Raw genomic sequence first — 13,573 nt, 5'->3', positions numbered from 1 at the left:
TGATGTAGAACAACAGGTTATCCCATTAGAGTTATAAGCATCAGTAGTCGGAGAAGAACGGGTGGTTGTTCATGGGACAGATAATGAGGGAAGAAGATGGAGAGCAGTGATAGCCCTCAGTGAAGTATATAGGTTGACAGACAAGGAGCTTTTCAGGGATAATTCCTCAGGTGATGAGTTAGTATTTTTCTTAAGTCTCACTTATTGGATTAATGTAGAGAATAGAGAAATACTGAAGAGAATGGCACTGGTAAAAAAAAAAAAAAACGTAATTCTTTCAGGAAAATTCAGAGAAAGTGACAAATATTTTATGGACAACCAGTCCATATGACGTGGGTCTATTGAAAGAGTAGGAGCAGTTAAAATCAAGCTTAAACCAGGAGCACTCTTGCCACAAGCAAAACAATATCCCATGTCCAGAGAAGCGGATGAAGGAATATTTGAGACTGTTTCCGCTTTAATGAAGCAGGGAATATTGGTGCCATCTGAGTCCCCATGTAACACGGCTGTGTACCCAGCGAAGATATCAACTCAGGGGGTCATGGGGATTTATTCAGGATCTCTGTCTCGCAAACAATGTTCTTGAAGCAGAGTTTCCTTTAGTTCCAGATCCTGCTACAATATTATGTAAGATCCCATCTAGGGCCAAATATTTTACAGTTAAAGATTTAAAAAAACATGTTCTTCTCAATTCCCCTTCATGAGGACTCACAAGATTTTATTTCATTTTCATATAGAAATGCACACCTGAAACATACTCATTTGCCTCAGTGGTACCTTTAACAGGGTCTTCCAGATGGACCTTGGTAATGTACAGAGTGAGAGTGCAATAATTCAGTACATAGATGACATTTTAGTGTGCAGTGAGGCAGAGGAAAGATGCAGGGAAGACTCAGTTTGTCTCATGACCATACTAGCAGAGAAAGAATCTAAGGTAGACATGGAGAGGTTATAATATTGTCAGGAAGGGGTCCGGTATATAGGACAGTTATCCCTCAACAAGGGAGAACATTGACACCTGAAAGAGCAGAAGCAATTATGAAGACTACAGAACCTAAAACAGTGAGGGAAATACAACAATTATTGGGCCTATTTAACTACTGCAGAGCCTGGGTTTTCGATTACAGCACATATATGCAACCAATTTTAAAAGGACTTAAAGAAGCACAGGTATACAAAACTAAGATAACATCGACAGATGAAATGACTGAAGGATTTGAAGAATTAAAAAAGGCGATCAGTACAGCCCCTGTGCTAGGAATTACAGACTATCATGAAGAATTTTATTTATTTTCCTATTTAAATGGAGAAGTTATGAAAGCAGTCCTCACATTGAAAACGTCATAAGGACATGGACACAAACCACTGGCTTACTATAGTGGGATTTTAGATCCAGTAATGAAAGGGCATTACCCTTGAGAACAAGCGTTAGCTTCTGCTGCATTTTCTATTGAAAAAGCTTCAAGTATTACAATGGCAGGCCATGCAAATTCTTTAAAATTCCACTAGACCTGTTGGGTGAGTTCCTTAGTTTACATACTCGACCTAAGAGAAATGCGCTTACCCCAAGGTGACTAGTGACAAAATATGAACCAGTGCTTTTTGTAAAATGGTGCATGTTGCCATAAGCACATTTTATATTTGGTGCAATGCTGTCAAGCATGTACAGTGAAACCTTTATTTGCCATTGACTGCAAACAAAGTGTGTTTGCAGTAAATTGAAAATAGTTTCTAACATCCCCATACTCACCAGCAAGTTCAAGTATCATGCAAATGGTACTCACCCTTCATAAAACCTACTCGCCAATGCTAGTGTGCTAGTAGATTTTTCGAGCCCTGAATGGGGTGTTCAGTGACATTATTTTTTGAGCATGCATTATTTGCTATTCTATAGAAACCCAAAGTACATTGACTACACAAAAGGCATCAAGTTATGAGGTAATTATTTCAAACCCTGCGATTAAAATTGTTAGATACAGAATAGTGAAACCAGCAACATTTATAGCAGAACCAGTAGGAAAGGATGATTACGTAGCCGACTGCACAAAGTATACTGAGTTTTATGATCACATTCCCTGTGTTAGAGAAAGTGCTCTCCAAGGGGGAAAATTCTCTTTATTGATGGTTCTTCAAAAATTGACCAAACAAATGGCGAAAGGCATACTGAATAAGCAGTAGTGAAGCTGAACCGTGAGGGTGAATTTGAAGTAGTAACAAGTGCGAGATTGCCTTCACATTGCTCAGCACAGGCTGCAGAATTAGTGGTGCTTTTCACTGCACTTCAAAGATACGAGGATGAGGAAGTGAGGGTGTACTCTGACTCTCCCTATGTGACGTCAACTGTACAAGCAGGTTTGTCATGCTGGAAAAGAAGGGGGCTTCCTCCGTGCAGACGGCACAGCAGTGCAACATGCATTCCTATTGGTTACATTTATTGAGGAACTAAGATTCCCATTGGCTATTGCAATCTTAAAATGCACAGCCCACACTCAAAGAACAGACACGATTTATCGCTGTAACAAAGCCGCAAATTTAGAAGCCAAAAAGTCTGCATATTTCCCCAAATATTTCTGATTTTGAAGTAAAAAGTGTTAAACAGATGTCAGGATGGTGTTTGATGCTGAATGAGGGTTTTAACGTGTTGTCTATTGTTCAGTTAATTGAGTTACAAGGTCGAGACCCACAAGTGGAGCAAGATGTATGGAGAAAACTGGGGTGTTCTTTATCCCCCACTGAGGCGATAGGGAGGCAAGACAATACTGGAAAGCCACTTATGCCTCTAGCATTATTGAGGGTAGCGCTGGAGCAGCTTCACTACCGCACGCATATGACTCGAGGGAGTCTTGCTGCTATGATCCCAGAGGATTGGTTTTCACCAAATGTATTATAATATGTGGCACGGTTTATTGTAAATTGCATTGTGTGCCAGAAATTTACATTGGGCACACTTTGTGAACAGTGATAGCAGCAATCCCTAGACCCAATGGCCCATTTCAGCATCTACATATAGATTATGTGGATATGTTGCAGGCATGCAATCGATATAGGTACATGCTGGTAGTGGTATGTCCCTTTTCCAGATGAATGTAGGCAGGTCTATGTACGCACCCAGATGCCACATGCACTGCCAAGTTCCTTGTGCACGAGGTGTTCCCAAGATGGGGTGTGTGCGAGGTCGGAGCGGTCTGACAATGAACTGCATTTTGTAATTTAACTCTGAGCTGGATACTCTTTTATTATGAATAAAGCATGCATTTTCTTTTGCTTATCACCCACAGGCGAATGGGATATTTGAACATTGAAACAGACTCCTTGAAAAGAGGATAGCAAAAATAAAGATCACTTTAACAAAGGGATGGTTACATTGCCTACCCCTTGTATTATATGCACTGGGAAATTAGCCTGGCTCAGATCACCACCCAACTCCTCATGAGTTGGTGATTGGATGCCGTATGAGAATACCTAATGCTCCTCCTACTAGGTTAGAAACTGATGTCCACAGTGTAGCAAAGACATTAGGTGATGAGATGCATGATTATTTGGCACATATGACTGCTAGTGTCTTATTTCTCAACAGATCAAGAACCGGAGGGAGGGGTCAAAGAGGATTAAAGGAGACAGCCAACCCATTGATCCTGACAATCTATTGAAGCAACCTAGTTTATATCTAGGGGATGAGGTGCTGGTACGAACGTTTGTTCACACTTGAAATAAACCCTGTTTCGAGGGACCATATAAAGTGGAAGAAGTTACTCCCACAGCTGTCTAGCTACAAGGAAGACAATCCTGGTTGCACCTGCACGAGATCAAACCATTCAAAGGAAACACCTTCGACCCTCCTGCATCTGCTGACAGTGAAGCAAGTGAAGAAGTTCCCCACAGGAAGTCCTGATGGGTTACCAAGAATAAGGAATCAATGGACTTGAATCTATTCTAAAACTATTTTAGATGGGTACAAGAGACAATCTATTGATGTACCGGATCCAAAGGAAAAAGAGCACATTGCACCTTCTATGCTGCCAATCATAACAAAATTGCACCCATTCTTGTATGTTGTTTTTACCTATACATTGCAGTCTTACCCAGCTCTGATAAAATGACACGTGGACATTGTGACATTTCTTGGCCATCTTAAAAACAGTCCTATTATTTTCAGAATCATTATTGCAATTATCATGCAGTTTCTGATATAAAAGGGCGATTTACAAAAAATAACATCGAATTAAAATAAGATGGGACGGTTCAAAAATGTAAGACTCACTACCATCCAGAAAATCAATGAGTTTTCCTGGAATTGTAATTGTGATTTTGTTCTGAATTATGAATGGTCTTTTCTTCCTTATTATTATGGCATTTAGACACATAATGGTTACAAAATGTCGATCCAGACAATGAAACATTTCTTATAATCCCTAACAAAAGCATGAGTTGCAACTTTCCTGATTTTCTTAAACAAATTGTTCGACTTAAAAGGGATGCTGGTGAAGATAATGAAAATATAAATGTACATCTTGCTAATTCGGCCCATTTAAAGAATAACATATGGTATCAGCACATGAAGGAAGTGGGAGAGAGATAACATCAGTTGAAAGCTGATAAGTATGTTCTCTCATTCCCTATGCCATGAACGCAGCCAGAACATTCATTGCAAGAGAAATACCTGCACACAATGTGAAGTGCCTCATGCATCTAGCAGCATGCACAATCTTAGGGCAATTCAAAGATGGGCAACCCTACGATAGCGATCAAGGAGAACGTTTCCATTTGAAGATGCTTATGTAAAGACGCAAAAGATGGAGAAAGAGATAGGCTGTATGAGCAAGATTTTTACATATCCATCCCTGACTGGAGAAAAAATAAAGGTTATTGAAATGAAGAGGATGGGATGTTCTGATTTTTGCAGTATTTCTGGAGTACCAGGACTCTGGAAGATACCTCAGCTATTGGTATATGGAGGAGTTGCCACAAGTACAGGATGGGAAGAAGGAATGCTATCTTGCACCACACACTTATTGAAGAAGAAATCAGTAAGCATAGTTCAAATAGTAAATGGCATATGCCTAAAGTCATGGGCCAAGTATTCTAAGCTACTAACATGGGTTGACAATGAAGCAGGACCAGTGTCCATAATACCAGTAAATAATGTGACAACATGCTTCAGGAACAAGGGTGTGGTTCTAGTTGGAGAAAATAAAATGAGGTAAGCATATACTTGAATTACCAGGAATGAATGGAGGAACTGCCTTGTTAATGGACAGATATTGGGCTTGTGGATCCAAAGCTTATATGCAGTTGCCCAAGAATTGGGGAGGAATATGTTCTATTGCCAACGTGCTGGCCTTCGAAACAAGACGACACGAAGCAACACAAGTTTGATCCCCGGGTCCGCACTTAGAAACCTCTGGGTATTTTAAGCGTGTTACAAATACGCAACTAAGACATATGCCCCGGGCTGTGTGAGCACTTTAAAAATGCAAATAAATAAATTGTAGTCATACATTTTCCTGCATTAGTGATTCTGCAAAGTGACCTTCATATTGAAGAGTTCCCAAAAATGAATGAATACCAGAGGAAGCAGACATCGCTCAACCTCTTTCGCTGAAGTGGGAGAATTATTTCTCATCAAAGTCAATAGCAGCCTATGAAGATATTCCAGGGGAGCATAGATTATTAAGCAAGAGGGCAATGATATTTACATCAATATTGATGCCAGGACTCCACACTGCAGCAAATGCAGAGTGGTTACAAATCACCAGATGGGAGCTGATACAATCAATGCGACAATTAAAGGATTTAATGCAATCAAGGAAGAACCGAGGGCAATCAGGCTTATGACCCTACAGAACAGGTATGCCCTGGAATTAATTGCATCAATGGAAGGAGGCGTGTGTGCTATGATCCTATCTTCTTGCTGTACATTCGACCTGCCCATGATGGAAAAAATGAGGTATAAAACCTGTGTGCAATCAAATTTGAAGTGTGAGTGCGTGGAATACAGTATGTTGCCAGATTGCCCTACTATATTTCAGCCGACAGTACTTTTTCATATTCTTTGAGTCTGTAGGGTTATTTGTGTATGAGATCATTATTGTCAATTCTATCTAGCACATAGGATGCTTCAAGGTGCTAGAGCAGAGGCTGAACTAGAATAAATATTATAGCATACACATTTCTTTTATGTAGCAATTGCATGTTGTGGGTATTGTCGGGTTTTCTTGGCCAAATATTTCTCGTTTATATTTGCACAAATGATTAATAATGGAGAGGGGATTAATACAATATCAGTGGCTGAGAGACTCGAACCCACAACCCCTGCAACTACTCACTTCCCAGGCAACTGTCCACCAATGCTCTGACAAGGACATATGCCTCACCGATATAAAGTTACTTTCAGTCCAAAAGCCCTGCGCACATGCAGGCATAATGATCCCAGATGAATAACCAGAAGATACACAGCGCCAAAAAAGACAGCTTCATTGTCCGCATCTGGGGATAATTTGAAGATACATAAGGGTGGTGATAAAGCGGCTGCTTTGCCAGAGAATAGCAATATGTCCAAACGCCACACTCATGCACAATACTTATTTGTAGAATTCAACCTAGGCCCCTGAAAATGTTAAAGCTCTGGACTATGCAGGTTCTCCAAGCACATATTATTAATCTAAACATCACTGCAGAAAGAATCATGCTTATGGACCTTAGGCAGATATTGTCTAGAAAGTTGCCCCGCTGCCTCATTACATGTACTTACAGTGACTCCAAACTGCTGCAGCGCCAGCCTGATGACGTCTCTCACCGTCTCACCATTTGTTATGGTGACAGTCTTTGACTGTGGGGGAGAAAGAGGAAATAATGTAAGAAATGAAAGAAGCTCAAATCTTATGTGGCATTTGCAAAGTCATCCCCTGCAATTGGTATGGCTTGAAGTGCTGAAAAAATGACTTATGCTTCCAGAGGACCGTGGCTTGGCATTGTATTATAGGAAATAAACTTCAGTTAGTACTATGAATAATTACTATGGGCTGGGTTGGGATGGGGTGTTTGCTCTCCTACAGTCAGGTTGAGGTGACAATGTGTGGAGAGTCTCACAGAAGCATAACACAGCCCTTCATTATGTGACACTGCATGCAAAAGTGATGTGCGAGAGGTCAGTTGATATTTCATCAAAGTTTCTCAGTGCTGGAGCAAATCCTAGTGAGATATAGCAATGCATGACACAGCCAATGAAAACATAAGATAGCACAGGGACACAGCATACATAAGAAAACAGCAGAGAATACTGTAGCTTCAAAAACATACATAGTGGAGTACTATAGCACAGCATATTCATGGAATGCAGCATAACAAGACCTGTAGCGGGTCGCACTACCAAGGTAAAGGTATTGCAGTAAAGGTTGCCACGGCCCATAGTGTTAAAAAACAAAACATGTATTTGACCAAAACAGTATCCTTCGACCTGGCTGTGAAAAGCAGTAGGGAAAGTGATTGAGAAGAATTCGACCATCTGCACGGTGGGCGTGTGTGCTTGCGGGGGCAAATGAAATGGAATGATGGCAGGTCAACCTCCGGAAAATACATGGGACTAATCCGCACACATTTTCTTATGCTCACCCTACAACATACACACACCTGTGTACTCTTGGTGGACACCACCTACAGGCGCCGTCCTCCTGTCATATTTAGTTGGAACATGACAGCCAAGATTATATCAAGGTGTCTCAGAAGGGGGAAGGCAAACCCTTCCTCCTGCCATGGCCAGCCTAATGAACTAACAAAGGCTCCATGGATCTGCCCTTTCCTTTGTTAGCTGCTTATGGCAGCCTCACATAATAATCAGAGTTAATTCAAACAGGCAGGATTAACAAAGGACCGGAAACCCCAAACACCCTTTCGATATGCACTGTGTGAACTTGAAGCCAGCTCTCGCCTCTCAGTATCAATGGCAGTGACCTGTCATGTCTGGGACAGCGGTTTACAGTAGTGCAGGGGGGAACCCATTCAGAAGGGGCGATATGTGGTTTGTCGGCAACCAAAATCTGATCTCGCCACTTTAATCAGGAACCACAGAGAGCTCAATTAACCAGAGAGACCCTTTGATCCACCACATACAGGAAGACGGGTGGGACTTAGTATTACATGTTTTCACCCCTTTACCTTTTCTGTTGCCAAGCACTCTGGTTATGACCTCATGCATACAGGATATTGTTGGTGTGGACCCAGGATTGGTTCATTAAGGCAGGCTTAGCCTAAACCAATCACTGTGGCCCATTCAGCTTTAAAAGCGGGCTGAGCCCCTCTTTTGGCCAGATCACCTGAATACTTGGCAAGAAGAACTCTGCAATGGACCCTGGCTGATGGCACAGTCTGCCATACATTTTTCGCCAATTAAGGAAGGCCAGGACATCCAAGAGGGAAACAAGATCCCTCCCTTAAACATCTCCCGGGGAACAGAAGGAGATACTGAATCCAGACGATCCTCCAGCCGCTCCAGGACCTGTACCCAACCAGCACACAGTGCGCCCGCCTAGGCTCTGCAGCAAGCTTCCTAGGTGGGAAGTGCCACAGAGTCTCTGAACCAAACTAAGGACAAGGCACTCTCCTCAGCTTTGGGCTGTCTGCCTTAAAGGATGACACAAGCTCAGTGAAGAGGCTAGGAGGAGTGCATCGACAAGAATCTACCAACATCCACCTTAAAGGACATTTTCGAGCCAGTCGAGCCCCTCAAGCTGCAACCGACTGCCAGTGCTTCAGACCCGCCAACCTGCACTGAGACAATAATTCCTGACCCTGAGCGGCTGTGTAGGCCAGCCTGCTGCCTGATAACCATATGTCTTGAACATGTTGCAGAAGCTGCAAAGCGCCCTGAAACCGACTCTACACTGTCGAGCACCAAGAACTTGTACAATCACAAGGTCCATTGTGGTTCTGTCCTCTTGGTCCTTCATCGAAGGCCCCTAGTGACATTTTACGACCCATTGCTCGCTCTGTGTTGCAATTAAATATCCTTGAACTGTTGCGATTAATTACTTTACTGACTACCCTCCTGTCAGTATCAAGAGTGCATCCCTTTTCCTTCTTGAAACGGTCTGCCCTCTGCATTCCTTTACAGGGTGGGTTGTATTTTGTAGTGTGCTAGAAATGTCTGTTGTGATAATAATAAAGTCGATACTTTTTAAACAACCTTTACTGGAATGTCATTGGGTAATAATTGTATTTTCGCTCTGTTGCAACTAACCAACGACCCACGACCTTGTGGATATAAGCCTGCCGTTCCGTCCATGTTCCCAAAATTGGACATAGAGGTTTATAATGGCTTTATGTTTCTAATCTGTTCAGATCCCTTCTGGTGTACTAGAGGTGTGGGGCTGATTGATGGTTTTAGAAATCGATATTCATCCATGGACCACTGGTTCTATAATTGCAGTTTTGCTGATTTTGAGTGTAAATGAGGGTCAGAAGTTGTAATACAATGACTGAAATCTCCATTTTGAACAGTCAAAGTGGCTTGGGGTTTTTTACTGGTTACTGGATCAGTGAGAGTGCAGGAGTAGTGCTCTGGCGCACTGAGTGGCAGTCCAAGCTGCAGATCTTACTGGAAGTGGGCTGTATAGTGTTGCCCTGGGAAAGGAGCTCAACAGGAGCATTACATAAGGACACATTTGGACAAAAACTAGAAGCACTGCACAGCTGAGATACAGACAGATGATTGCTGTGTTCCTGCAGAGAAAAGTGGGGCACAGCACAATCCCAGTATCTTATGCATTCTCAGGGATCCCATCTCTCTCTCTCATAGTGTTGGAAGGCCCTCCAAATCATCCACTCCGACGACATCGGACTACATCTCTCTGCTGCAAGACTTTCCAAGAGAGAGAATAGGTTCCCTTCAGGAGCTCAGCGCCTCTAGTGGCACTCTGGCTCCCTGGTCTCTCGGACAGAGGACAATGGCTGACACTAGAATGACGAACTAATCAGCCCAATGGGACCAACTAGAAGGAGAGCAATGCATAGAAAAGGACAGACCAAACTCTGAAAACCCACAAACTCTTTGAATGCTCTGACCAGCTACAAAGTCACGATTCTGACCCTTCATAAAGTCCATCCAGGAGCTGGGAAACGGAAACTGACTTCGGACCACTGGGAGTAGCTGGAACGGGACAGTGCGTTAGATCAAGACATTCATTACCTGATCTGGATCGGGCATGCGGATCTGCGACCTAAATTCACAGAGCTCGTGTCACTGGGGGACTGGTGTCTCAAAATCCACAGCACTGCTTCTCTCCTAGCGTCTACCTTGAAACCATTAAACAAGAACCAGGTACACAGCTGGGATGAGAAAGCTATAAATGGTGAGTTTTGCAGATAGTATTGGATGGTAACACCCAGCTATCCTCGTTAGAGGCCCTAGCTGCACTGGGCCCAATAGCCTGAGCGGCAGGCCGCTGCCACATGGTGCGGCCCACCAAACAAACCATTATGGCTTAACACGGAGCGTAAGAGCTTCAAATGACAAAGGTGCACTTTTGGCCCAGTCTCCACCAAAAACACCTGTCAGCGACACAGATGTGGCTTTACCCAGGTGCATGAAAGCTAGCAGAGGGGGAAATTAATCTGGGTTTAAGCCATGTTCTAGGTACGCTAGGGATGGCCAGCCTAATATAGTTTCCAGGATTCACCCTCAGGCGATTCAAAACCTAGCGATGCAGGCTATTATAAATGAAATGTTACGTTATGTTAAAGGATATTTATACCATGCACTATCACCACCGGAGTGGTGTCCTGGTGCACTGGCGGGTCTGAAAGTTAAGAGGGTAGGAACGGTTAGTAGGGTGTAGTGGGATAAAGGTAGAGCGTGATTTTGCAGTTTCCGGATCTGTGGGCTCCCATGTGCTATTTTACGAGACTATGTGTGGTTTGTTTTGTTGTTTCAGAGTAGTGAAGTGCTTGTGGTTTGCGGTGCAGGAGAGTGGTTGTGTTTATTTAGCGTTTGAGAGGCATGTGCCGAGAGTTGAGGTTTCAGTAGATGGGTTAGTGGGGTTATCTCGTTCTTTCGGGCATCTGCCTTGGGTGTCTTTGGCCTTGCTGTCTGCTGGAGCAATCCTCTGGGGTTCATTCACCTGGTTCTGCGTGAGGTGGTGGACTATCTCTGAGGCTGTCTAGTGATCCGTGGTAGGGACAGGAGGTGAGGGCCTCCCAGACCCATGGTTAAGATTGAGAAGGTTATCCTTTTTTTTTCTTTTTGGTCATAAGAGGGCTCTGCCTAGCATCATCTCCCTGAGCTCCTACGCGGTGGTCCTCTCCCTATGAATTCTAAGCACTCCCTGTCCTGTTGGGTGTTAGTGTTTAATGCTCCTTCGTCTCTAGCAACGGTTTCTGTCCTTTGGGTTTAGCCGAGTGAGGGGGTTTGGCTTTGTAGGCACCGGATACATTCTGGTTGTGTGGCAAAGAGCAACATTTTTTAGTATTTCCTGAATTTTCAGTGGTCCTTTGTATTTTGTATGTCTTTCAGGAGGGGGTTCCAAGTTGTTGCTGCCAGGTGAGAGAAAGAGGAACCCCCTAACATTCCTTGTATAAGTTTTTTGTTCTAGGCAAATGTCATTGCTTGATCGGAATGTTCTTGTTTGGTAAATCGTTATTTTCTTTTGTAGGAATTCTGCTCCTTGGCGTTGCTCTGTGCATTATGCGTTATGCGTTATGTTATGCGTTGTGCATTATGCACATTGTTTTGAACGTGATTAGTTGTTTCATTGGCAGCAAGTGTAACATTTCTAGCGCTGGGGTGATGTGGTCTCTTCGTGATAGTTTGAGGAGGAGTCTGGCTGCTACGTTTTGGATACATTGCAGTTTCTTCAGTAGGTGCTCTGGCATTCCGAGGCAGAGGCTTTTGGCGTAGTCAATTTGTGACATGATGAGGGCGATGATTGTCAGTGTCTTATGGGTGAAGGACAGGAATGGTAGGTTTCTTTTTACCGAGTGTAGGAGGAAAAAACATCTGTTGATTATTGTGTTGACTTGTGGTTCTAATGTTAGAACGTTGTCCATTTGGATTGCAATTACTATTTTTGCGATGGTGTGGGTGCTGTTCCTAGTTCTGTGGGTTATGGGATATAAATGTTATTTTCTGGATTCAATCAGGAAATCATGAATGGAGATGAATTCCACGTCATCGTCTGAACATAGAAGCCTCTGTCACGCCCTTCCAGTCTAGGTGTGTAAAGCCGAGGTCCGGCCTTCGGTACAATATGGGAAGACTTGGTACTAGCATGCGCTGCGCAACAACTATGAAAGAGTCAACTATGGAAAAAAAGGCACTTCTGAAATTAGATGTCATTACTACACAGCTGGGCTGGAAGACTCGCTCAAGCAGAGCTTTGACAATAACCATAGACTCCTGTTAATATTTCACCTATTTCTGAACAAATAATCAAATTGCTGAAAGGGGACTCCAATCTAATACAGTCAATATTTACTTTCTAAAAATAGATGAAAGGCAAACATCTTTCCTTTCAGATGATTGCAGAAAGACAGTAGCCATCCATCCGATCTGACACAGCCACTACACAATGGAGATATGCGCACAGCTGGCTCCACAGAGAGCCGGGCCCTGCTTTAAAGGGACCGTTTTATGAAGAAGGGGCACCTCAAACAGGAGATGCTGGCCACATAACACGTTTATGGTCCCCAGGCATAAATCTAATCAAGAACGGCATCAGGGCCTTTCAACTTTTTCAGTTGAAAGGGGCCTCGAGCTTTAGGTGCCCCCCAGCAACTGCTCCGATGTTGCCGGTCAGCAGTCTCTCATAGCACTCAACACAGAAATATATTACTTTCGGTGTGGGGCTTTAAATGTGCGCTTTACAGCACTTGGCTTACAAGATTCATTTGCTGGAGCCCTTCCAGCCGTCACTTCTCTCGGTCTACACAGAAATGTTATCACCTCGTTCCCTTTAAACAAGCACTGGCCCTCCACGTACGCCACTTGCTGACAAAGAAGGATTTGTAGCTTTCAGTGGGCATTTAGTGTTCAGCTCTCTGCTGGCTGGCCGTCTCGAGATAATCTGCGACTTTTAACCCCGGCTTTATTTCTTTGTCTCCATTATAATGTATGCACCACACAGGTGCCTCAGACTGTTTTCCACTCTAAGCAAAGCTCACCCCCCACCCCGCCCCAACGATCATGTGTTGAAAAGGGCCCCGGCATATCATCAGGCGGGCCTGTATCTAATAGTTGAGGCAAACGGAGAAAAGGCAGTTTGCCAAGATGGACATCCATATTTTTCAAAAATGCAAAATCCTGGTCCAAGACCAGGAATTTAAAAACGAGACCACATCTCTTCCTTCACCCAAAAAGCACAGAGATTCCATTTCCATTTCAAGTCGGGCTTCGCTATTACGATAAGAGGTTGGTATATTTGAACACACATTTCTCTTGAATGTAATGTATGCTGCGTTTTTGGAGACATGCCCTAAAATGGCAGTACCCAGGAAGGCAGTCAGGGCGTTGGTGCCCTTGGAGGAAGGTAGGTAAATAGTAACGGGGCGAGTCGTGTGAGATCGGTGCTCTGCAGCAGCGGGC

At 43.5% G+C, this 13,573-nt stretch overlaps 1 protein-coding gene across 1 annotated transcript in view; it reads right to left on the bottom strand.

Moving 5' to 3' along the window:
• Positions 1 to 13,573, bottom strand: part of ARHGAP20 (Rho GTPase activating protein 20) — a 281,646-nt gene that overhangs the window by 91,398 nt on the left and 176,675 nt on the right. The window contains exon 7 of the mRNA XM_069639712.1: positions 6,752 to 6,829. Coding sequence (XP_069495813.1) covers positions 6,752 to 6,829 — 78 coding nt within the window. The remainder of the gene's footprint in view (positions 1 to 6,751; positions 6,830 to 13,573) is intronic.

Source organism: Ambystoma mexicanum, chromosome 7q, assembly GCF_040938575.1.
Source record: "Ambystoma mexicanum isolate Mex_15411 chromosome 7q, UKY_AmexF1_1, whole genome shotgun sequence".
Lineage (NCBI taxonomy): Eukaryota > Metazoa > Chordata > Amphibia > Caudata > Ambystomatidae > Ambystoma > Ambystoma mexicanum.
The sequence above is the reverse complement of the archived record's forward strand: the minus strand, read 5'-3'. Positions and strand labels throughout refer to the sequence as shown.